The following is a 23,183-nucleotide window of genomic DNA, read 5'->3' on the forward strand; positions in this document are numbered from 1 at the left end:
TATAAAATTCATCTGAATCTGAGTCTATTTAATACATTTCCCGTTTCTCTCAGATTTTATTACATATCATGTCGAATGCACTTTCTACTTTTTCTGAACATAAAACATACACTATATATTCCAGCTGAAATGTCATGCATACATATCAGATGACCATTTTGTTAAAGAAATAGTTCACCCAAAAATGAAAATTTGCTGGAAATGTACTTACTTTCAGGTCATCCAATATGTAAATATGTATGTAAGTTTGTTGCTTCATCAGAACAGATCTGAAGAAACTTAGCATTACATAATTTGCTTAACAATGGGTCCTCTTTAGTTAATGGGTGCCGTCAGAATGAGAATCAGAACAGATGATAATTATAATATTATTATATTCTGATAAGTAATCTACACAACTCAAATAAACAAATTCACTACTGAGATGTTATTTAATTTCAATCCATCCCAATATCTATCCTTAATATTGCTTTCTGCAGGGAAAAAAATCATTGTCTGAAAGTTCTACATTTTTAATGTGAAAGGACAACAGGGAATAACTTTTTAAAGGTTTAAAGTTAAAATGAATATTTGATTAACTGGAGTCGTATTCTGGATTATTGTGATGTTTCTATCAGTTGTTTAGACTTTCATACTGATGGCACCCATTCACTGCAGTGAATACATTGATGGGCAAGTAATGTATTGATAAATTTCTCTAAATCTGTTCCTATGAAGAAACAAACTTGCCTACGTCTTGGATAGCATGAGGATACATACATTTTCAGCATATTTATTTTTGAGTGAACTGTTTCTTTAAGAACATCTAAAATGTTTAATGGCGAATGAATACAGCATTAGGCTATAACCAAGACTTGTCACAGCACTTTCTATTATTGCTTTTTTGTTAGTTTTGATTTTTTCTGTTGTCTTCATTTGTAATAGCTTTGGATAAAAGCATCTGCTCATTCACTAAATGTTCATTTAAATGAACATTATAGCTAAAGATTATTTCATAGTACTGTAAATCAAAGATAAAATAAAAGCAAAATATCAAAACAACTACAAATCTGAATAAATGCCAAAGATAAATGACCAAATGACACTGAGAATATCTAAATACTAAATGAAAGCATAGCTGATTACAACAAATTATTTTCATACAAACATCTTTGGTCGAGCAACATTATTTCTAGTTTCACATGAGCAAGTCCCCATTATTATTTAGCTGATGAATCCCACAGGAATAACCAGTTTGCTAAACATTTATTTATAATGCCTAATGAGCATTTTAATTTGCAATATGTTCTAGTGTTATCTGACTCCCAAATTATCTCCTCTAACAGCTCCCTTCACATTTTGAGGGCATTCATAGATAAAGCTAGTGGGGCTGCTGGGGTATTTATTTTTAGAGGGTCTATCAGCATCCTTTGGATGTGGCAGTGGATTGACAGGACAAGTGTGGCCAGCTGGACGAAGGAAGGAGGTCCTGGATCTAGACGGCGCACCCCCTCCCGCCAACCCAGCATTCCAATGAATAGAGAGATAGAGGCGTTCTCGCTTCCTCCCGCCCCCTTTTGCGCTCCCCACACCACATGCTCATGGTCCATGGGGTGTGTGTCTGCGCCCACCTCTCAGAACTGACTGCAGGCAGAGTGGGCCACGGAGGAGGACTGAACATCCAGGGATGGGACAATACTATTGAAAGAATCTAAGAACCAAGAAACATTACGAGAGACACAGAAACCACCAAATAAAAATGGTCGCAGAAGAGGTAGTGGTGACCCTGTCAGGAGGTGCACCGTGGGGTTTCCGATTACAAGGAGGAGCTGAGCACCAGAAACCCCTCCAAGTGGCAAAGGTAAGGGGACAGTTAGATGGTGAATCATGGGTCTCTTTATTTTAATGAATTAAATTTCCAAATTAAATTATTCCGACTTGAGCAATATGAGTACATATTTTACATTATGTGATTTTGTGATTTTACAAATAAATAATATAATTGTATATGTAAATATATTCTAATGTAGTTTATATAATTTACTTGTCATGCAAATATCTAATTTGTAAAATCACATCGTCTAATATGAACAATTATTTTCGATTTTAAATTTAACTTATAAATAGTTTATGTAAAATATACATTTTCTTTACTTTTTTATTACTTATTTTATTCTTATTACTTTTTTAATTAATATATTAATCAAATTTGTCAGTGTCTATTGTATTTATTGTGGGCCTGGTCTGACCTAGCTGAGCAGATATGTTTGTTGAACACGTGTCAGTGAGGAATGTAACAGTTGATAAGCCATCAAGAGTATAGTTTATATAGACATTTCCTGTTAAAGACTCAAATGGCACATTCTAGCATGTGTAAAAATGGGTTTGTCATATATCACTTTGGGGGCCTTTTAATTATAGTATTATTGCATGTTTTTTTTTGTAGTTAAAATATAGCACCTACTTATCTCATATTTAATAAGGGCAAACATTAATAAGATAATACTGTCAAGTCAAAATTCAACTACAGGCCAGAGAGCCCTTATTTTATCTGTTGATAAATGCTGTTCAAGAGCTATTTGGCAAGCATTACTGCTCTATATAGATAAACCTGCTAGGCTTCACAGTGCATCTCTTCACTCTTATCTAATTGACAGCTTTTGTTCAGCGTCCTCTGGAATCCAGATATTTCAAAGAAGCATTCTCACACAGTTCTGTATAAATGAGGATGTTATTTCAGGACTGAGTAGAATCACAGCCACAGTGTCTACTTATAAGCACAGTATGCCCCATTTGTTAAGTGACAACTGTGTGCAATGCATTTTCCCTGATCTAAGGGCTATTTTGGAGTGGTGAGCAATGCCAGAGACGGTCTGCTCTACTCTTTCCATGTTCTGAAGGAAAAGATATCCATCACAGAGAGATGGGCCGGACTTTTTTATTCAGAGAAATATATTTTTGCTTGGAAAAAAATGTTTGTCCAGCAGCAGGGAGTTTCCCCTCGTCTTTCCTTTCAAGGTCACCTCAGCAGACTTTCATCTGTTTCCATTTGTGGTGTGGCCTTTTTTTCCATGACCATCTCTTTTTTTAATTGAGCTATTCTGATCCACAGGGCTCTCTGATAGCTTCTTCTAATCCTGACATCTAGAACGACCTCAGTGACACTTGCTCAGCAAGCAAAATGCACTGGCAATGTTTTGAAAATGCCTGAAGACGTACAGCACGTCCTCATAATACCTGTTTTTATAGTATTTATAATGTAAATGCATTCATACTTCCATTCAGTCCTTTGCTATCTGACACAATACACATTGACTTCATTTACTATATTAGTACTAAATTAGACAGTCCACTTCTCAAAAACATGCAGTTTTAAGATAAATCTATTGGGACTTAGTGACAACTGACTCTTTACAATAGCTGAGCACTTTATTTAGGCTTTGTGGACAACACATGGTGAATTCATGACATGCCCCGGTTCAGGTCTGCCAAGAGGCAACAGCTGCCCTGGTACTAGCTGCACATGTTGTTCGCCCTATTTGCATTCTCAGACCATTTGATCGTCAATAAAAAGAAGGTGAATGGGACCGGCTTTCATCTATTTTCTTCCATCTACAAATTTGTGTTACCAGTGTTCATGGAAAAGCAAATTAACACCACTTGCTGTTTTTAATGGTCTTCATAGCATTATTTTTGTCTACAACCTGCACATACAAAAAGTTTTAAAAATGAGATGTTACATAAGACAAAATAGTCTGAGCTGCTCTGAGCTAAGATAATCCCTTTAGACATATTTAAGGGAATATAAATCTATGCTTTGGGCTAGTGAAAACATTATTCCAGTCCCTTAGAACAGTTCATTTATAAAGTGCCTTTGGACAAAGACAGGAATGCGGCCAGACTTTAAGCTTGGTGAAGTGTTGGTGAAGTGAGTGTCGGAACAGCGCTCTCATATTTGACAGATGACCTCAAAAAGGCTGTACTCTAAAGGAGATGGTATTTGAAGATGGGCATAAAGCCATAGTGACTCTCTTTAAACATACTTTAGCTTCATCCCTCTTCATCCCCACTCAAAACCAACAGGATGAGGCCTAACAAATCTTTAATCTGACACTGAACTTATTTGAATCACAGTTAACAGGATCCCAGTTGATTTTATGCTTATTCAGAACAATTTAATTTAATATATGATATGAATATATTATTCTTTGAACGTGTATGTGATGTGTTTCAAGGCAAAAAATAAAAAATTAAATACATACAAAAATAGATTTTGAATAAGTTCAGTCTTGTGTGTCTTTGGTCATTTTGTGAGTGATTGAATCTTTCATTTAACCGACTTGTTAAAAAAAAAAACAATTTTTTATAATTAGCTTATACCAAGAGCTATATGCTTCTGAATCATAGCGTTCAGATACATTATTGCTTTGAAGTTTAGTGAGTACATATAATGATTCACAAATTCAATGTATTAACGAGTGAAACACCTCTAGTGGTGAGCACCCAAAAATGACAATTCCATCATTAATTACTCACCAAAAACTTTCGTTCATCTTAGGAGCACAAATTCAGGTATTTTTGATGAAATCCGAGATCTTTCTGACCGTGCATAGACTGCAACACAACTGACACGTTCAAGGCCAAGACATGTAGTAAAGGCATTGTTAAATAGTCTGTGACATCAGTGCTTCAAATGTAATTTCATGAAGCTACAGTATGAGAATTCTTTTTTGTGTCATGGAAATGACGTAAATACACATCAAAAACTGACACGGAAGAGAAGAAATTGTTGAATAGTCTTTATTTTTTTATTTTTTTAGATTCTTGTGGCTTCATAACATTATGGTTGAATCACTGATTTCAAATGAATTATTTAAACAGTGTCTTTACTACGTTTTTGGGCCTTGAACGTGTTAGTTCTGTTGCTGTCTATGCAGGGTCAGAACGCTCTGAGATTTCATCAAAAATATCTTGATTTGTGTTTCAAAGATGACCGAATGTCTTATGGGTTTGGAATGACATGAGGGTGAGTATATAATGACAACGATTTCATTTTTGGGTGATAATATAGTCCAGCACTGGAAAGTCCACAACTGTGACGTGAGACCATCACTTGCCACTCGGAAATACAGATAACCCATTGACTTATAAGTAACAGTATAAAGAGTGAACCAGAGTGTGATAAGCTTAAATTCCCACACAATGAATTTGACTCATACTAACGGGTTACTATACTTAACTAAACTGATATTCACAGGCGATGCAATCTTAATAAACAAATAAATCATAGCTAGAAATATGTGTGCTTTATATCCACCTTATTTTACAATGTGGGAATAGACTTTTTTCCCCCTTACGATTCATTACTAAATACTAAACTAGAAGAACTACAGTAAAAAAAAACAGTACAGTAAATACAGTAAATAACTGTTTATAATAACGACAATATCAAGCAGCATACTGTAGTTTTTTTACAGTTAAAAATAACTCGAAGCGGGTGACACAGAAAGCCTTGCACATTTAAATAAGGTAAAAAATAAGCTATTTATTAATCTTCTCTCACTGCAACTCATGGACACAAAGTTTGTGCTGAAGTTGTCTCCCCCTGCTGTTGAAGGTGAGAAAGCGCAGTAAAGCCTGCAGGGCTGGGCTCAGAGAGACTGATGAGCTGGTGTCAGTTAATGATGTATCCTGTGGAACACTATCCCATGCTGAGGCTATGAATCTGATTGATAGTGGCAGAGGAACCCTCCATCTGCGAATTAAAAGGTCAGACTGAGACATCATTATCACGAGGAGTTGTTAGTCATGCTATAAAATTTATACTAAAGATAATCACTCTGCTTTCCATTCAGGGCCCCAGCTGCATATCAGTCAGTGGTGCTCCTGGGTCGGGCCCTCTCCCCGCGTATTGATAAGGAGTACCAGGCAGCCTTGAGAGCCCTGTCGCCTCCACTTACCTCCAAAATGTCCAGTGTCAACAGAGCGTCGCTCATGTCCCCCACCGGTGGCCTCGAGTGGCTAACGTCCCCTCCAGAAAGCGAGGCTTACTACGGTGAGACAGACAGTGATGCAGATGTGGCGGCACAAGAGAGGCAGCGTAGACAGAGACGACGAAGCCCCAGTAGCTCTCCTGCCAAGAGTCCTGGCCAAGCCTCACCCCAAGAGGAGGAGACTTCAGAAATGAGCGGCTATGAGAGCGCCCAGGATGTCTGCACGTACCCTCAAGCACAGAGCTGGTCTGTATCTGATCTAGAGGGAATGGGGACCCAGCAACAGTGCGTTATGCCTGGGGTGGCCCGCAGAGAGGTGGTCTACCAGCACCCACAGGCTGAATGGTCGCACCAAGCTGAAAATTCCTCTGAGAATTCTGACCAAAGTCCATCAGGAGCTGCTGAAGTGGACAGTGGCTTCCAGGAGCCCCCCACTATCCCACCTCCACTTGTTTCTCCAGAGCGGGCAAAAGAGGCTCTCATGCTTGCGTCTCACAGACAGATGGTACCCATGGTGGGCCCTGTGGACAACCCAGTTGATGAAGAACTCACAGTAACGTATATGGACAAGGCTAAGCAAGCTAGTGAGTACCAATAATTTTTTTCGAATAGCACAAAAGTCATTTTTGAAAAAAATATTTTATTTTTATATATAAAATATATTTATATATAATATAAATTATATCAATATAAATATATACATAAATATTTTCAAAATATATACAGTATGTGTGTGTCTATATATACATAATAAAAAAAATGTAAATTAAATTTATGCATTTTGCAGACGCTTTTATCCAAAGCGACTTACAGTGAATTCAGGCTATCAATTTTTACCTATCATATTTATTACATAATAAATATACACAGTACACACACATTTATTATATAAACAAAACTTTTATTTTGGATGCGAAAAACTTAAATTAGTGTATAAAGATAAAGATAAGCTCAGCATTTCTGAACCTATATCTCTTTCTGTCATTACCTCATACATTATTTCTGGACTGTGTTAAATTTAACCTTTGGACATCCACTTGATAAAAGTCAATCTTCTGTGTCAGGAAGGAGTGTGGTTCAGTGATATTTGATGAAATTAAGGCAGAAGTCAGTCTATTAATTTCTGCATACTGTGTGTTGACCCTTAAAATGGATTTTATTGAGTAAGGGCACACACGTTTTTTTTTAATTATGAATAAGTCTGGTCACAAAGTAAGTGCAAAGCAATTGCATTTGATGTTGAAATAATCACTTGATTCGCCATAGTTCGCAAGTTTAGAATTATGGTACAAATGAGTGATCTGTGTTCATGGGTTGAACAGAAAAACAAACATGACCAGAGTAGTTTCATTCATAAACAAATGACTCATATGCAGCGGCTTTTTTAATTAATCGTTTAAAATTAATCACAAACACCAAAGTTCCATTTCAATCAGTCTGACAAATTATTAACAGAATGAACTGACTGAAAATATTGATATATTTTATATAATATATGCAGTTATGTTCATCTTGAAATACAGTAAATTTTGCGTTTTTAAGACTCGTGGAATTTGAATGTTAGAATCATTAATATCTGGTTGTCCTTATGACAAATTGTAGTTAAACATACATATTGCTTCATTGGTAAGCACAGAGCCTAAGAACAGGATATGTTTCAATGGGAAATAATCATACGCATGTAGTTTGGGATTTGAAATGGAGCTCGTGTAAATTTTGGTGATGGGGGTTTCTCATGTCCCCCTGCTCAGGGTTTAATTGGGCAGGGGAAGGGGCTGGACTCAAGTGAGCAAAAGACTAAATTTGTCCCTTGACTCAACTACAACTATAACACAGACCACTGTTGCATGCTGGGAAAGGCATGTCCAGTTGCTGTCCAGTGTCAGTGATATTTCATTCTCTCCATTTAAACGGTTGAGTCTGTGCTAATAATATGATTTTAAGAGCCAATAATGATCTCCATTTGTTACACAAACATATTCTTTACATGTAGTTTATCTCCCCTTTATGACATATATCGATAGTTTCTCAATCTTTTTGATTCCAAGGCCCCACTTTGTATATATTTGAAGACCCTACATTTTAGAATGATATGTACTTCTGTTACTTCGGTTGTAGGTGGTTCTGCAACTTGATTGATTTATTCATATCTATTTGTACTGAAGAAAACTGCTGATTTTTACTCAGTACCATATGGCTTGAGTCACTATGAAATGATCTGAAAGCTTATCCTTCTCAAAGGTTAATAACAATCTGACCTTAAATATGAGATACACACAGGTGTCAGTGTGATGTAGTTAATGTTATGATGAGGATTAGGAGTTCACATTCCTTCTTATAGCAAGATGAACACATATTGGAAACTTCTTAGGAGTCAAACAATGTATCTTGTGTCTGTAGCTGATGGGGTGTTAATTCCCCTCTTGAAAGCATTTGGGAAGGCTTTCTCCTCAACTTATGACACCCAGCTGACAGTCAGTTTGAAGGTAACTTTGCTTTCAAAGACTGACGGGACATTTTGAGGATCGTGTAAATAAACAAATTTCTGTGTTTAATTCTGTATCTCCATTGGGAATTCTGGACTTCTAGAACTCTTGTTTGTGAATTCTCTCATGTGCGTCCCACTGAGGCTATAGACATTTAGGATAAGGGTCCATGACAGCTGCTCTTCTCTGTCACTGTTAGTGGTGAAATTACAGAATAAGCCAGGGCATTCAGACAGCCCTGGTAAGAAGAGAAGACAAAGTGTGCACACCTGTTATTGTGACAGCACAGTGGGAGGGCGAAAGAGCACAGTACAAAATATAGCGAATGTTCCGATCAGCAGCTGATATTATATATCTGTCTCTCAGAAAAATGCGGAGGAAATATTTCAGTGTGCCACAACTGTGGTAACTGGCTGATACTTGTCAAAATGGGGTATTTGAAGTAAAAAAGCAAGAGATATAATTGAATGTTTAATACTGTTCAATCATGATAAAGAGGTTGACCTTTAGTCAAATGTTGCCTCCAAAGTCTCAAAGAGTCTGATTGGCAGTACTTGCTTCAGAGTCAAAGTAGGTTTAAAGTCATTGTGGTGTGGTTGGAGATGCCAGCGTGATCCCATATGACGCTCAGCTTAAGCTAGCCTATCCAGGAAGAGGCAGAGGTGTGCCCAAACAGGTGGGAAATGTCCTTTAGCTCTGTTCACTGACCAAAATAGCTTGAATGACATAATGGGGTTTCTTTGGGCCTGTGACAGGGTCTTGTGGTTAGACAAAGGGTCTTTAAAAGGCCTGACCTCAGGCTATGGACTGGTTGATTTCGTACCAATGTGGGCAGATCACCCAAGTATTGTTGGCTGTGCTCCATTGATGTGTTTGTGTGTGTCCTGCCAGTAAGGCTGGCTTGGGAATACAGTTTTTATGCTGAACAACATGAGGAGTTTCACATTGCCTGGAGAAGTTGAACATGAAGGACACATCTATGCAGGTAGAGTCCTGATAGCTTCTGTAGAGCTTCAGAGAGATAGGGGGCTTGTTTTCTGTCTAAATGATCCAAAACTGTGGTTAAAATGAGAAAGGTGTTTGATATGTGTTTGTGTAAGTTTGTTTTACTTGTATTTTTGATTTATTGAAAACTAAACTATACATTTCTACGTTTTTTTGCTAAGGGTTAACCTCTGTTTTTTGTCATGACTAGATAAATAGAAGTCTGGACAGATAATTATAATCAAAAGCACATTTAATGTATATCATCGTTTGGAGATTTTATTAATGAGAATATTTAGAATTTTATGCTTCATGATTTGATCCAATGTTGAGGATGTTTTGAGGTCATCCAGATTAGAAAGAGAAAATCTTAGCAAAAATGCTGTACTCTTGAGGTTTTAATTTTTAGTTCTGGTTTGTTTTATAGAAATATCCGATTCCGTTACCCTGTCTTTTAATATAGATCCTGGACCCCCAGGGTTTACTTGCTCAAGCTGTTAGAATGTGATGGGCTATTTGTAGAGAAGAATGAGCTCAGTGATTTACCATGAGCATGTTGGTGCCAGACATTTCAGCATCTAACTCATTGCATTATAGTGTCTAATATCAGAGCTATTCTGATTCAACTAGAAAATGTGTTCCAATCATTACAATGCCAGCTTGATTTGATGTGACTTTATGTTTGATGTTGCCCATTCATCACCAATGGCACTGTTATATAAAAGTCATAGGTGTCACTTTATAGATTTGTTCATTCGAGGCCTGCTAACAGGCCTGTTCATTCCGTAATGCAGAATAGAAAACAATTGGCATCCAGTGATTCTCATTTTAAAAAGCAGTATTAATAAACTTGATATACATAATAAATTTGTGTCATCATTATGTTTAAGTGATTTAAAATGTGATATTACAACTAATATTACTGGTTTATGTAATGACCTTGAAAGTATTTCTCGCTGATTGATATACACATTATCCTTCTTTCCGTAGAGCTACACAGAGGTGAGAGTTCACAAGATAAGCAGGTGAAGGAGGCCCGTTCCAAATGCAGAACCATTGCTTCGCTCTTGACAGATGCTCCTAACCCTCATTCTAAAGGTGTGCTTATGTTCAAAAAGCGACGCCAGCGTGCCAAGAAGTATACTCTCACCTGCTTTGGAAGTGTAGACGGAGAAAGCTATAGTAACACAGAGGGAGAAACCGAGGACGAAAGCCTGTTTCCTGGGAGTGAATCTGAGCTTGACGAGGACGGTTTTTCTGCTGCACCAGACCCTACCTGGGATAGTGGTTACCTGGACTTTCTAGACAAGAGAACTTCAGCGTGTGTTGTGCCCGACAGAGATGCAGAGATTAGCCCAGGCCTAAACGCCACTTCAGGTAAAGGAGCCCAGCTTTTTGAACAACAGAGGAAAAGAGCAGAAGAACATACGTCAAACCTGGTTACACCCACTGCTTTTTCCATGCCACAGCGTCAGGCAGACTCAAGCCTGACATATACCCCAGTTACTCCAGTCACACCCGTAACATCTCATAGTACCAGTATGGTAAACGGGGAACCTTTGGTAGTGAGCAGGACAAGCGTTGTGTTGTCCTCGCCAGGCCAGACGCCTATGCCATCCATGGCAGGAGCATTACCAGAGCAAGCAGACTTATCGGCTCCCAGCTCAGTGCACAACAGAACTGCCAGGCCATTTGCCCCTGGCTGTGTCAGCCATCGTGCAGCAACTGCTCCAGTAGTCTTCAGGCCCAGCCTTTCCAAAAAGGTTGGATCACAGGCTCAGGCTGTGTCTGTGGCAAATATCCCAGTTTCCTTCTCCCCTGCTGGCTCGGAGGGGAAGAAAGCTATTTCTACAACATCATTGTATATCCCTGCTAGACCAGCCACCTACAATGGTCCTTCCTCTGTAATCTCTCCATCCTCAATCACTTCAGGTCCATTTTCTCCTCCCCCTTCAAATGCTCCACTCTACTCCCCAACCTATTCCAGCACCTCAGCAACTTTTTCTCCAACATCTTCTCACGTACCATCTTTGAGTTCCCCTTCTGGTATGGCTCAACCGTACTCTTCTCCCCAAACACAGGCAATGCCACTCAGTCCTCCATACCATCATGCGGTTTCTGCTCAATATCAGCCACCTCCACCAGTTCATATGCCAACACAGCCTTTCTCTCCCCCGCTCACAAATGCCCCAGGTTTTCCCAATTCCCCTGCCCCTGCATCTGTCCATGCCTTTGCTCCTACTACACCAAATGTGCAATCTTCCCCAGCACACAGAGTCTCCTTCAACCCATACATCTCTGTTGCATCCACTACTCCAGAAACACCAAATGCACCAGTTGCCCAGCAGTATTCTCTCTCTAACTCCACTGATGGGATCTCTTCTCGAGAGCAGCGGGTCTCAGTCCCTGCTGGCCGCACAGGCATCCTGCAGGAGGCTCGTCGTAGTGGATCCAAGAAACCAATGTTCACTGCTAAAGAGGAGAAGAAGGCTCCATCTTACAATCCTGAGCTACTGTCTCTGGTGCAGAACTTGGATGACAGGTCCCGTTTGGGTGCAGAGGCTGGGTTTGAGTCTGGCCCTGAAGAAGATTTTCTCAACCTGGGTGCAGAGGCTTGCAATTTCATGCAGGCACAGAGATACAAGATGCCACCAGCAGTGGCTCCTAAACCAGCTCATCCAGCTCCTGAGATGGCCCAGATGCAAGGTAAAGGTGCGGAGCTGTTTGCACGCAGACAGAGTCGCATGGACCGATACGTGGTGGATAAACAGCCCAAATCTCCAGCGCATCCTCGTGATCCTTCTCCTACACCCTCCCTCCCAGCTCAGTGGAAATACTCTCCAAACATCCGAGCCCCACCACCCATTAATTATAATCCACTGCTGTCACCTTCTTGTCCTCCAGTGGCCCAGCGTGGTACCAAGGTTAATGATGCAGCTAAAGTTGGGGTTAAAACAGTGCCTGGCCAACACAAACAGGGTATAAAGGCTCTTGACTTTGTGAGTAGGCAGCCATACCAGCTCAACTCATCTTTGTTCAGTTATGGAGGTGGAGTGCCTCAAAACACTGCCACTTATCAGCAGCAGCAGAATGGTGTTGGCTTGACAGGTAATTCCCTTAACGCACCGAAGCAAGTTCCTGTCAAAGCAAGCCGCGTGTATGAAATCAAACGTTTCTCAACACCTACTCCCATGTCTGCACCCACATCTCTGACACCTACTGTAATCGTTCCCCGCTCTGCCACAACTCTCGGTGAGCCGATGTGGCACAGTAATGTCACTTCTCCGCCTCCTGTTGCTCCAAGACCTGCAGCACCATTCTCACCACCACCTCCTGCCCCGACAGCAGCCCTGCCTGCTCTCCCCAAAATATCCACTGCCCCTGTGCCCAATTCATTGCACATCCCACAATCCAGTCCTGGGCAGGCCTACACCCCATTCCAAGAAGCCAAGCAGTTTAAGAGCGCCCCTGAGCTGAGTCCCCTGTCTGCCGGTGTGCGATCCTCAGGGTCTGGGAGCATCCAGAACCTACGGGTACCCAGACCCCGCTTCAGTACATCAAGCATGGGTCTGCAACCGAATGTGTGGAGGCCCGGCTCCATACATTACTGAGAGTCCACTGACAGTAATTACCACCCTGGGCAAGAGTTACAAGAGTGCTTGAGCTCTGTTCTGCTAAATACATTTTTAGTCTACAGTAATATGACAAAAAAACATCAGTCAAAGATGTATTTTTTTGCATGTTCATTATTTTCAGTCACTTCATACAAGTACACAGTTATTTTAAAATAGAGTATGCATATATCTGTATATGTATTATTCAGTTTCATCAGAACGTTGAGATACTTATGTAATTTTCACACAACTTTGATTCATGTTTCTACTTCAGTTCTCATCCCATTTATTTTACACCAAATGAACATGTTTAACCCACATGAACATGTTTAACCCACAGACAGAATTGCAAAGTCACTACTTGTGAGAGCAACTAAATCAAATAATGGCAATCATGTCTAACAATAATTAGTTTTGACATTATGTGCTGGGGCCACAAGGAAGATAAGTGATAATAATTGATTGTGTTGTTATTTTTTTTCACTTGGGGCCATAAGGATGGAGTGATAAAGGGTAAGTAAAATATATATATATATATATATATATATATATATATAAATATATATATATATATATATATATATATATATATATATATATATATATATATATATATATATATATATATATTTATATATATATATATATATATATATATATATATATATATATAAATATATATATATATTTATATATATATATATATAAATATATAAATATATATATATATTTATATATATATATATATATATATATATATATAAATATATATATATATATATATATATATATATATATATATATATATATATATATATATATATATATATATGTATGTATGTATGTATGTATGTATGTATGTATGTATATTACAGAATTAATCTGTGACAGAAGATAATGGAGCACAGAATCAATTAATATTTGTGTAAAAGTGGTATAGGATGTTCTAAGATACGGATTTGCCCGAGTTCTATTAAAGTCTCAGTGATAGAGAGATGAAATAAGTGTACAAAGAATGTGACAGTGGCCTGAAATGAAAAAAAAAGAAAAATCTTCAAGTGGAGAGATGGTACAAACCACCCGCTCTACTCTTGGTCTTCAATTGCTATCTCTTCTGGCCTCTGCCATGCCCTTTACTTGTGATGTTATCCACCCTTTATCTCTCTAAACATCTTGAGTTTGGACTGCAGGCCTGTGTTTGTGTAGAGCGTTGCACAAAAGCCTTTGCTTCTTGTTTGCTGAGGTTCAGTATGGATGCTTGATGCATGTGCTCATTTTGTTATCATAATGCTGCGTATGCCAAGGTTTTGACTGAGCATTTAGAAAGGCATGTGAATTGTGCTGGGGCTTTTTCACACGACAGCTGAAAAAATACACTAGATGACAAATTCTGAAAGCGCTGCTTTATCTTTATGACATATTATGCAAATGTGACACCTGACCACTTTCCCTGGTGCTTGCTCTCATTGTGAATGATGCTTTTGACAAACAGGTATGACATTCATTTCAATAACCTGTGTGAGCTATTCAACTGCATTTGTGAAATTGTACATGCCTAGCTGAACTTTTCTTGCATTGCTTTTTATGAGAAAATACCCAATGGCCTTGGTGGGATGAAATAACATCAAATGGTGGGTACCATTTCTCTACTAAGGATAAGAAGGTTGATCGGATGTAAAGCTATAATGTACCTTGTTGTCAAGTAGAAAGTGGAAGGTATGGCTATGGGAGTTATGAAGCAAGATATAAAACTGATATACAATTTAAAAGAAACAATAAAGGAAAGGAAAGTGCCTTTTTCATTTTTTGGGGCAGTTAGATAGTGTTATACACTAAAATTTAAATTTTGTACTGTTTGTACTAATCGGTTTGTCAGAATGTATGTCATGCTTCTAAAAAGCATTTTTAAAGCTTTAATTCTTTAGTAAATGTGTTACGTTTGCGTTAAATATTCTGAATACACTGTAATTATATTCAAACAACTACACTTAGTGCTTTGTGTTATTTGAAGTTTAAGTCGGAAATATGTGTACAATGCAAATGTGAGAAAATGGAAAGTTTAAGTTGGAAATATATGTACAATGTGAATGTGAGAAAATGGAAAGTAATGGATGACTGAATTCTTGGGTTCAGGGACTGGGATTATGTGAACGAATTCCTACTGTATGAGTTAATGTAGAGCAATTAAAATAAATTTAGAAATGACAGCTGCTGATGTTTGTGTTCTATTTTCTCTTTTGTTGTGGTGATTTAGGAGCTCTCAGGTATAGGCTAGAATAATCTACTGATATATATATATATATATATGTATATATATATATATATATATATATATATATATATATATATATATATATATATATATATATATATATATATATATACATATATATATATATATATATACACGACCATCATATAATGGCCATGTTCACTGTTTTAAGTAATATATTTAGTTTCTTCTATGCTGAAAGAACTGCAGTAATCTCAATACCCCCTGAGTGGCGCTGTTGGACGATATTAAAAATGAAGTAGTTCGAGTTAACCCCACTGAATAAAAGGCTTGTTCTAACTTATACAATTTCCAAAAGAGTGCGCAGAGCAAGTAATACTTTTATGTTTATATTAACTTTATGTATATTTATCATGTAAAAAGAACCGTATTTTTATGAGGTGGGTTCTTAGAGGCAGTATTGTTGTGAACAACTTTACACAGATTAGCTTTGGCAGTGTAATCTTACCTCCGCTCATAAGGTGAACTGCCTTCTGACCCTCTGGTCTATAGCGTACCCCACGATCATATGTCACATATCAGGTGCTAACTTTAGCTACAAGTCTGTGTTTCCGTCGTGAGCCTCATTCTTTCACCCTTCAGACGCCCTGCTGGTGATGACCAGTACTGCAGGTGCTCCTCTCAGCGTCTCTGTCCCGTTTGAGACTAAATACCAGAAAGAAAACACATTTGCTGACACAGTGATTTGTGATACGTTGTAACAAGAAAGTTCTGTTGACATGCTCTTCTTTAAAAGAGGTACACTGTCTTATTTTCAGTTTGACATGGAAATGAGTGTGGAAGACACTCTCTGTGTACCAAATTAAAGTTTACTGTCCAGACTCTAAATTTGTAAAGTGCAAACTGTAAATAACTTCGACTCATCTTCAGGTGCAATATGTCTTCATTCTGGATGTCTGTCAAATACATCATTACCCGAGTGTGCTTCTCAAAGTGGGAACCCGAAAACATAATCCATTATGAATACAGAATAAAAGGGTATGATTTTAACCATTATTCCAAATCAAAACAGAAAGTGTAAACAATACTACAATAAAGGTATCGACAAAGTAAACATTATAAGCAGTCATAAAGTTAAAGTTAAATTTAAAGTTTAAAGTTAAATTAAGTCCTCTGCAGTGCACATTTCTAATCAAAAATCTAATTTTCATATACTGTAAAATTTACAAAATATCTTCATGGAACATGAGTTTCACTTAATATCCTAATGATTTTTGGCATAAAAGTAAAATCGACAATTTTGACCCATACAATATGTTGTTGGGTATTGCTACAAATATTCTTGTGCTCCAGGGTCACCAATGAGTGGCTGCAATGTTAATGAAATATTGCATTCATAACTAGAACATTATTCACACAAATTTAAATAAGCTTTGATGTTAAATGCAAAAAAGTGTTTTCAAAATAAGTTGAAAGTGCAATGTTTAAGAATAGTTTAGTTCATGATAATGAACTGAATTCAATATTCAGTAAAAAGAAAAAAAATGACAATACACAATATCAAAAAATAAGTGACTGAAATAAGAATAGGGACTTAATACATCTTTTTACAAGTCCTCTCTGGAAACATCTTGCTCTTCCATGCTCTATATTTAGACCAAAAATATCTGCAAGAAAAGTATCTCCTCACCATCAGCTCGGTCTGTCCCTGTGCTGTCTGTACACTGAACTACACCCCCTCCGCACTCCCCAAAGACCTCCTGTCCCAAACGCTGCTAGGATTTCACTCTTCCTGGGATGTAGAAGAGAGCAGTAGTTGGTGGAATCCTAGCCAGCCCTAAGTAACAGGAATAACCTCAACAGTTCTCCTGGGAACCTTTGATTCAAACCGTGATTTGATTTGTTTTCTGAAACACTGATTCTTTGGTCACAGGTAAGAGGGATCATTGTGCTGTTTGGCTGTCCTGATTGCACAAGGGGAAATACAGGTGATAAAATATTATAATGAGCTCTTAATTTGGGCAGGCTGGTACTGAGGGGTTAGAGTATGTCGAAATGATTTATTGTTTGCAAACTGTAAAAATATATGTTGTTCTTGGATAGAGCCGCAGCTAGCTGCATATCATAAATCACACAGATCTTATAAACACTGACATAGTGCTGGATCTTCTTCACATAAACATACAAATGCTAATCTAATTATACAGAAACACACATACATAACATTCACTTTTTCCTATGTAAATGTATGTATGTCATTGTGAAATGTTGAGGTCCTTATGGAATTATTATTATTATTTATTTATTTACTTTTATTTTTGGAAGTTCAAATGCAGAAATGTTTTCTCACAGCTCCTCAGAAATCTGTTTAATATGCTGTTCAAACTACTTAAGGCTTACCATCGCAACGCTTCAGCAGGACATTTGAGGAATTTGCTGACCAGTTGAACACGGTGGATTTATTTAGTGTGCTAAAACAAAAATACCCCTCTTTGCAACAAGAGACTGGTGTCTGTATCTGGAATTTAAAGTTTTACTAATTGACTGTAATTTAAGAATACATTATCAGAATTAATTGGACACTTTAAATATTCAGGCAAAAACATTCATCAGGTATAGAATGTCATACTAGAAAAAAAATAATTAATTAAAAACTGTTGTTGTTTATGTCTTCCTAGTTTTACTTAATCTGAATAATTCAGATATAAAAAATAGACAAAAATAAAATTACACAAAATAAAAAGTCTAATATTTATAAAAAATACTAATCCTAAAAAGAGGAGAGCTTTCTTTCTTTCTTTCTTTCTTTCTTTCTTTCTTTCTTTCTTCTTAAAGCAAAAAATGTAAAGTGAGACTCCTGGGGTAAATTAAGCCCCTCAGAATTGGTGTAGAAGACCCCTTGTGGCACGCTGTTGGCCGGTCTTTTTAAAATAATTTAATGTAATAATCATTTGAATTCATTGAGAAATAGTGTTCTTAATTTTATTACATTTTTATTAAATATAAATGATTAAAAATTATATCAGATGCTTTTCATATATTCTTGGCTAGTGTTACCCTTTTATTTTATCGTTCTGATTTTCTTCAATATTATTTTGGGTCATGCATGATCATGTAAAACTCAAACCTATATACAATTTGACAGTAAATGCACCTGCCATTTTCCCCCATCTTCCCCAACCGGTTTATTTCAGATTTAATTTCCTCCCTCAGATTGCAGCAATGCCTGTCTCTGGAACACCTGCTCCAACCAACAAGAGGAAGAAGCCTTCAAAAATCATCACAGACTTCTCAAACATCTCACAACATGGTCAGTGGTGTCTCTTTGTGCCACACATACACATTTGTAGTGAAAATCCACGCAGCAGGGACATAACACTGGAAGAACGCTCACTTGTGATATTCTGTGATGACCAGATGAGTGTTGTAAATGTCACACGTAATTACCAAAGCCCTCACTAGTGTCCGATGTCAACATAAAGAGCCAGAGCCAGAAATGCCAAACAACCTCCAGGCTTTCGATAACTTTCTCGGAAGTGTAAATCCCCACTAAGGAACATTTAACTGATTGGTACTGTATGTTGAAGCAGAGGCTCAGAAAGAAAGAATATACACACTTTGCATAAACACATATTGCAACCGACTTTAATGAGAGTCTGGGTCTCAGCTTCTAAGAATAGTCACAGTTTGAATTGTTTTTTAATGCACTGTCATTAGATTCAAAGAAATTTCACATTTGAAGTGTACCAGCATGTTATAATGTTCTTGTTTGTGTCGGACTCAGAGTCATGGGCTATCAATTACCACAGTTTGAGGAGCTGTTGCAATGCAATTACACATTGCAGCTTTGATACCTCGGTCATATGAAGACCAGTGTAATGAGCGGTAAGTCTGCTGGCCAATTATTCTGCCAAAGAGAGCAAAATCTCAAAGACATTTTCAAACCCTGTCTTCACAGCTCTCTTCTAATGAGCAGCTCAGTTATTAGGTGCCGTGTATTCATTTGTCTTTGTGTTAAGGCATGTTTAGTGAACTAGTTTCTCCCACTTCATCTGCTTGGCAGTGTGCTCCTAATGGGCAGTTTGTTTACAGAACAACATTCTTGCGGTTTGCGATTCAGAGCCAGATAAATTAACAGCAAAATTATTGCCAATATGAAGAGCTGTTCAGCAGAGATTTCAAGCCGCTTAACTTTAAATAATTTCATTTCAGTCTGTCTCAGCAGATTGTCACGCATACACATATTGGGACAAATATACACTGTTTTTCATAATGTGTTTATACAAACACTTAATTCCAGTCTTCAAATGTGATTTTTATTGTTTGTATCACTCCACTCATCCATGTTTGTGCAATCTAGACTAGATATGCTATTCTTTTAGTAATATACTCTTTCTGAGGCTTACATTGATGCACCTGTAGTTGGTGACACGTTTCATGAATGAGTCATTGAATCATTCATTGCACAGATTTAAAACACACTTGTGTCCGTATATCCCTAGATATCTACTATATAGGCAAACAAAGGTGTTAGAAACATCCGAATATTCTCTTTTGTTGTTTGATTAAGATGAATGACACAAAGCAGGAATATTATACTGCTGTCACTTTAAGAGTTGCCAGATCCAATATGCTGTTACACACGTGTTTTCATTCTCAGCTGTTTACTTTCACTTAAGACCTAAATTATACTTGCAAAGATGGGCATTCTGACACATAGAAGTTTGCGTTTTTAACTATTCAAAGCAAATAAAGAGGTAAAATAACTCATGACAGTGCTCAGAAACTCAGTGTGCACATATAGCAAAATAAGATCTCTTTCACTTCTGATTACATTTCAATGGTTTAAAGTCACGTTTTTAAATTGCATTGTTTAAAAATGTGTGCAAACGATAAGCTTTCATGTACACGTGAGTGTGTAACTGATAGAGATGATATCCTGATGGGGATAAGCATAAGCGGGTTAGGTGTGTTTTGAAGCATGGCTGCTGGTTGGAGCTGGTTAAAGCTGGTTTAAGCTGGTCAAGTACTTGTCCTAAGATCCAGGAACTAGTTGCTTAGGATCAGCTTAGGACCAGCACATGACCTGCTAAGGACCAGTTTAAACCAGCTCAAACGAGCACACCACCAGCTAAGTACCAGTTTAAATCAGCTCAAACCAGCAGCCATTCTTCAAAACATACCTAACCAGCATATGCAGTTTTTTTCAAAAGGGTAGTAAAAAAATCTTTACCAGTGGATATATTTCTACTGGTTAATTGTGTCTACCAGTATATCCCCCACACCTTATTCCATACTATTTATACTACATAGAATATACTTTTTAATGGTCACAAAGTAATTGCTTGTTCAAAAGTAATACCTTCTGAGATGCAGTCACTGTCTTTATGTGACTGAATCATTCATTAAACCATATTGTTTTACAAGACTCATTCATTGATTATTGTGTTGCTCTGAGACACACAAGTTGATTTCTCTTCGACTCCAAATGGAGGTTTAAGTAACTAACAATAATGTGTCACTTGTCAATATTTAGTTTTTGATTATTGAACTATTTATTTGAAAACAACACTGCTGTTTGTCTGAATATTTGCACAGCTGTTAAAAGCTTAACCATGGCCCTCAATTTGCTCTGTATAACTTATAAAAAAGATTCAAAGTGTCTGAATGTGCATACTGCTTTGTTCTTTATTTTTTCACAATTCCCAAAGCTCACCCACAAACACACACTCTCACACACATACTGCGGAAGCTGGGCCAAGGATCTGATTAACAAGGTAATGCAAGCAGTGCTCAGCACAGCATCCTTCTCTTTGGTGTCAGATGTGGCTTGACTCCAGGTTTAATAGCTGATATTAAAGTTGAGAAGGAATATAATTAAACTGAAAGAGTACAAGGCTTCTATATATAATAGATAAGACCTCTAAAAAAAACTAAAACTGCTTTTAGAGTCTAGGAAATGTTTAGTGCTGCCCATTCTATCTATATTTCAAAGTCATTTGAATGACTTTGAAATGGAATTGTGTTCATTCTGATTGACTAGTCCTTTTTCCTTCCCAAAAACACTTATCTTGACCAGACCAGCAAGATGAGGATGCTGAAGCTGCTGAACTGGACTTGGGGACCAAAATCAAAGCCCCTAAAGAAGTGATGTTGGAGGAGCTGTCCCTCATGAAGAACAAGGGCTCCAAAATGTTCAAGATGAGACAGGAGAGGGTGGAGAAATTCATCGTCAGTGATGAGAACCTGGTCAGCAAAAGAGGCATGAGAAAAGCAAAAGCTTTGACAGGAAATAGAGGTTTATAGTGTGATTTAGGATCCAACACATAGCTAAAGGGTCTTGTCAAAAGCTGAAAGGATTTGTTTTGGAATAATGAACACCATAGTACTTTATTGCATGGCTGCTTTTTATATAAATAAAAGAAGTAGTGATTTGAGTTGTGAGAAATTTTTGAGAGAATTGTTGAGAAGAAAGAAAATTAACATTTTCTTGAAATACCCTGCAAACAAGTTTAAACAAGGTTAAACAAACAGTTCACAGCATAATAGAATGATCTTCTGTAGCTAAACCTTCAGAATCTGGCTCCTTCTCTGGGATGTGAAATGACTGCTCCACCTGAACCCTCTCCCAATCCAGAGCCACCTCAAGGTAAATCTCACCTTGGATGAGTTTATGCAATATTTATTACAGCATGGAAAGGTTTTTTTTTCTGTTCTTCTATAGCAGAGGAAGTAAATGCTGAGGCAGAGAAGGAAAAGAGACAGCGTGAGTATGTAAGAACATATGTATCACCATGGGAACGTGCTATGAAAGATGATGAGGAACTTAAAGAAACCATGAAGTTGAAAATGCCGGGGCCCCAAGTTCACAAGGAGCTTCCCAAGTACAAGAGTTTCAACAGGTACTAATATAATTTTATTAAATTTATGAGCAAAAAAAAAAGAAAATAAAATATTACACAGAAGCTACTCAGTCGCTCTTTACCTGATCATCTTCTTGTTCATTATGTCCAAAAGAACTGCTCTACCCTTTGGAGGACTTGAGAAGGCATCTCGTCTTGTCACCTTTGAGCAACCAGAGATCAAGGATGAGGAGCCGCAGCCAGTGTCTGTGTTGCAGTATAACATTTGCTGTCGGCCTTCTTTCAACCGCACTCCGATCGGCTGGACGTGCAATGAGGAGCACAGCCACATCCACATGGAGATGGAAAACATCCCATTTGATGGAGAGACTGATGACCTCTAAGAAACCTGCCCAGTGCCCATCATATAAAAACAACACAGACATGTATAAATACACAAAAAACAACATACATAATCTAACATGAAGGCCAGGTACACATACACAGACCAGCAAAAAGGGACCTTATGCACTCACCCCCCAAAACTATGACTGATTCATATTCGCAAGAGAATAGAATCATCTTTGCCCTTTCTCCCATTGTTTTGTGTGCTGTTTTCTTTGGAAACCCATCACTGCATGTTGTGATTAGCTAGTTCATATGTTACCAGACACATTATATGCCTAATTAACTGCACTGGTATTTATGACAGAAATATACACACATACAGATCTAAATAATAGGCAAAAAATGATCAAGCACTAAAATAAACAATTATCCCTAAACAGAAAATGGTCTGGTTTCTTATATAAGGAAGCAATCTGTCTGTGTAGTCTACTAATAACATTTTTCATCATTGTTCAGCAGCTGGCCCTTAAATTCTTAAGAATTGGATTTTTCCACAAATAGAGTTCAAATTATGTTACTTTACTCAAAAAACAAACAAATACAAAAATACATTTATTTATATGAAATAAATTTGAGCTAAAATCACCAAAGCATGAAAAGTAAGCCTAATTTAATAATAATAATTAAAACAATTATGACGTTTG

The 23,183-nt window shown here is 37.5% G+C and overlaps 2 protein-coding genes across 3 annotated transcripts; both read left to right on the forward strand.

Annotated features, from left to right (window-relative positions):
* The first annotated feature begins 1,549 nt into the window (after positions 1-1,549).
* On the forward strand, positions 1,550-13,588 carry LOC127969554 (synaptopodin 2-like protein). Its single transcript, XM_052571606.1, has 4 exons — positions 1,550-1,840; positions 5,597-5,748; positions 5,835-6,556; positions 10,433-13,588. The coding sequence occupies exons 1-4, from the start codon at positions 1,739-1,741 to the stop codon at positions 13,051-13,053; spliced, it is 3,597 nt and encodes a 1,198-aa protein (XP_052427566.1). The 5' UTR covers positions 1,550-1,738; the 3' UTR covers positions 13,054-13,588.
* A 3,465-nt stretch (positions 13,589-17,053) lies between these two features.
* Positions 17,054-22,917, forward strand: LOC127969416 (myozenin-1-like). Of its 2 annotated transcripts, none has more exons than XM_052571340.1 (6): positions 17,054-17,277; positions 18,503-18,599; positions 21,369-21,538; positions 21,854-21,938; positions 22,014-22,191; positions 22,307-22,917. In XM_052571340.1, the coding sequence occupies exons 2-6, from the start codon at positions 18,512-18,514 to the stop codon at positions 22,533-22,535; spliced, it is 750 nt and encodes a 249-aa protein (XP_052427300.1). In that variant the 5' UTR covers positions 17,054-17,277; positions 18,503-18,511; the 3' UTR covers positions 22,536-22,917. The 2 variants fall into 2 exon arrangements, with proteins under 2 accessions (XP_052427300.1, XP_052427299.1); XM_052571339.1 differs by having other exon boundaries at positions 17,055-17,222.
* The last annotated feature ends 266 nt before the right edge of the window (positions 22,918-23,183 follow it).

Source organism: Carassius gibelio, chromosome B12 (assembly GCF_023724105.1).
Source record: "Carassius gibelio isolate Cgi1373 ecotype wild population from Czech Republic chromosome B12, carGib1.2-hapl.c, whole genome shotgun sequence".
In the NCBI taxonomy this organism is placed as follows: Eukaryota; Metazoa; Chordata; class Actinopteri; order Cypriniformes; family Cyprinidae; genus Carassius; species Carassius gibelio.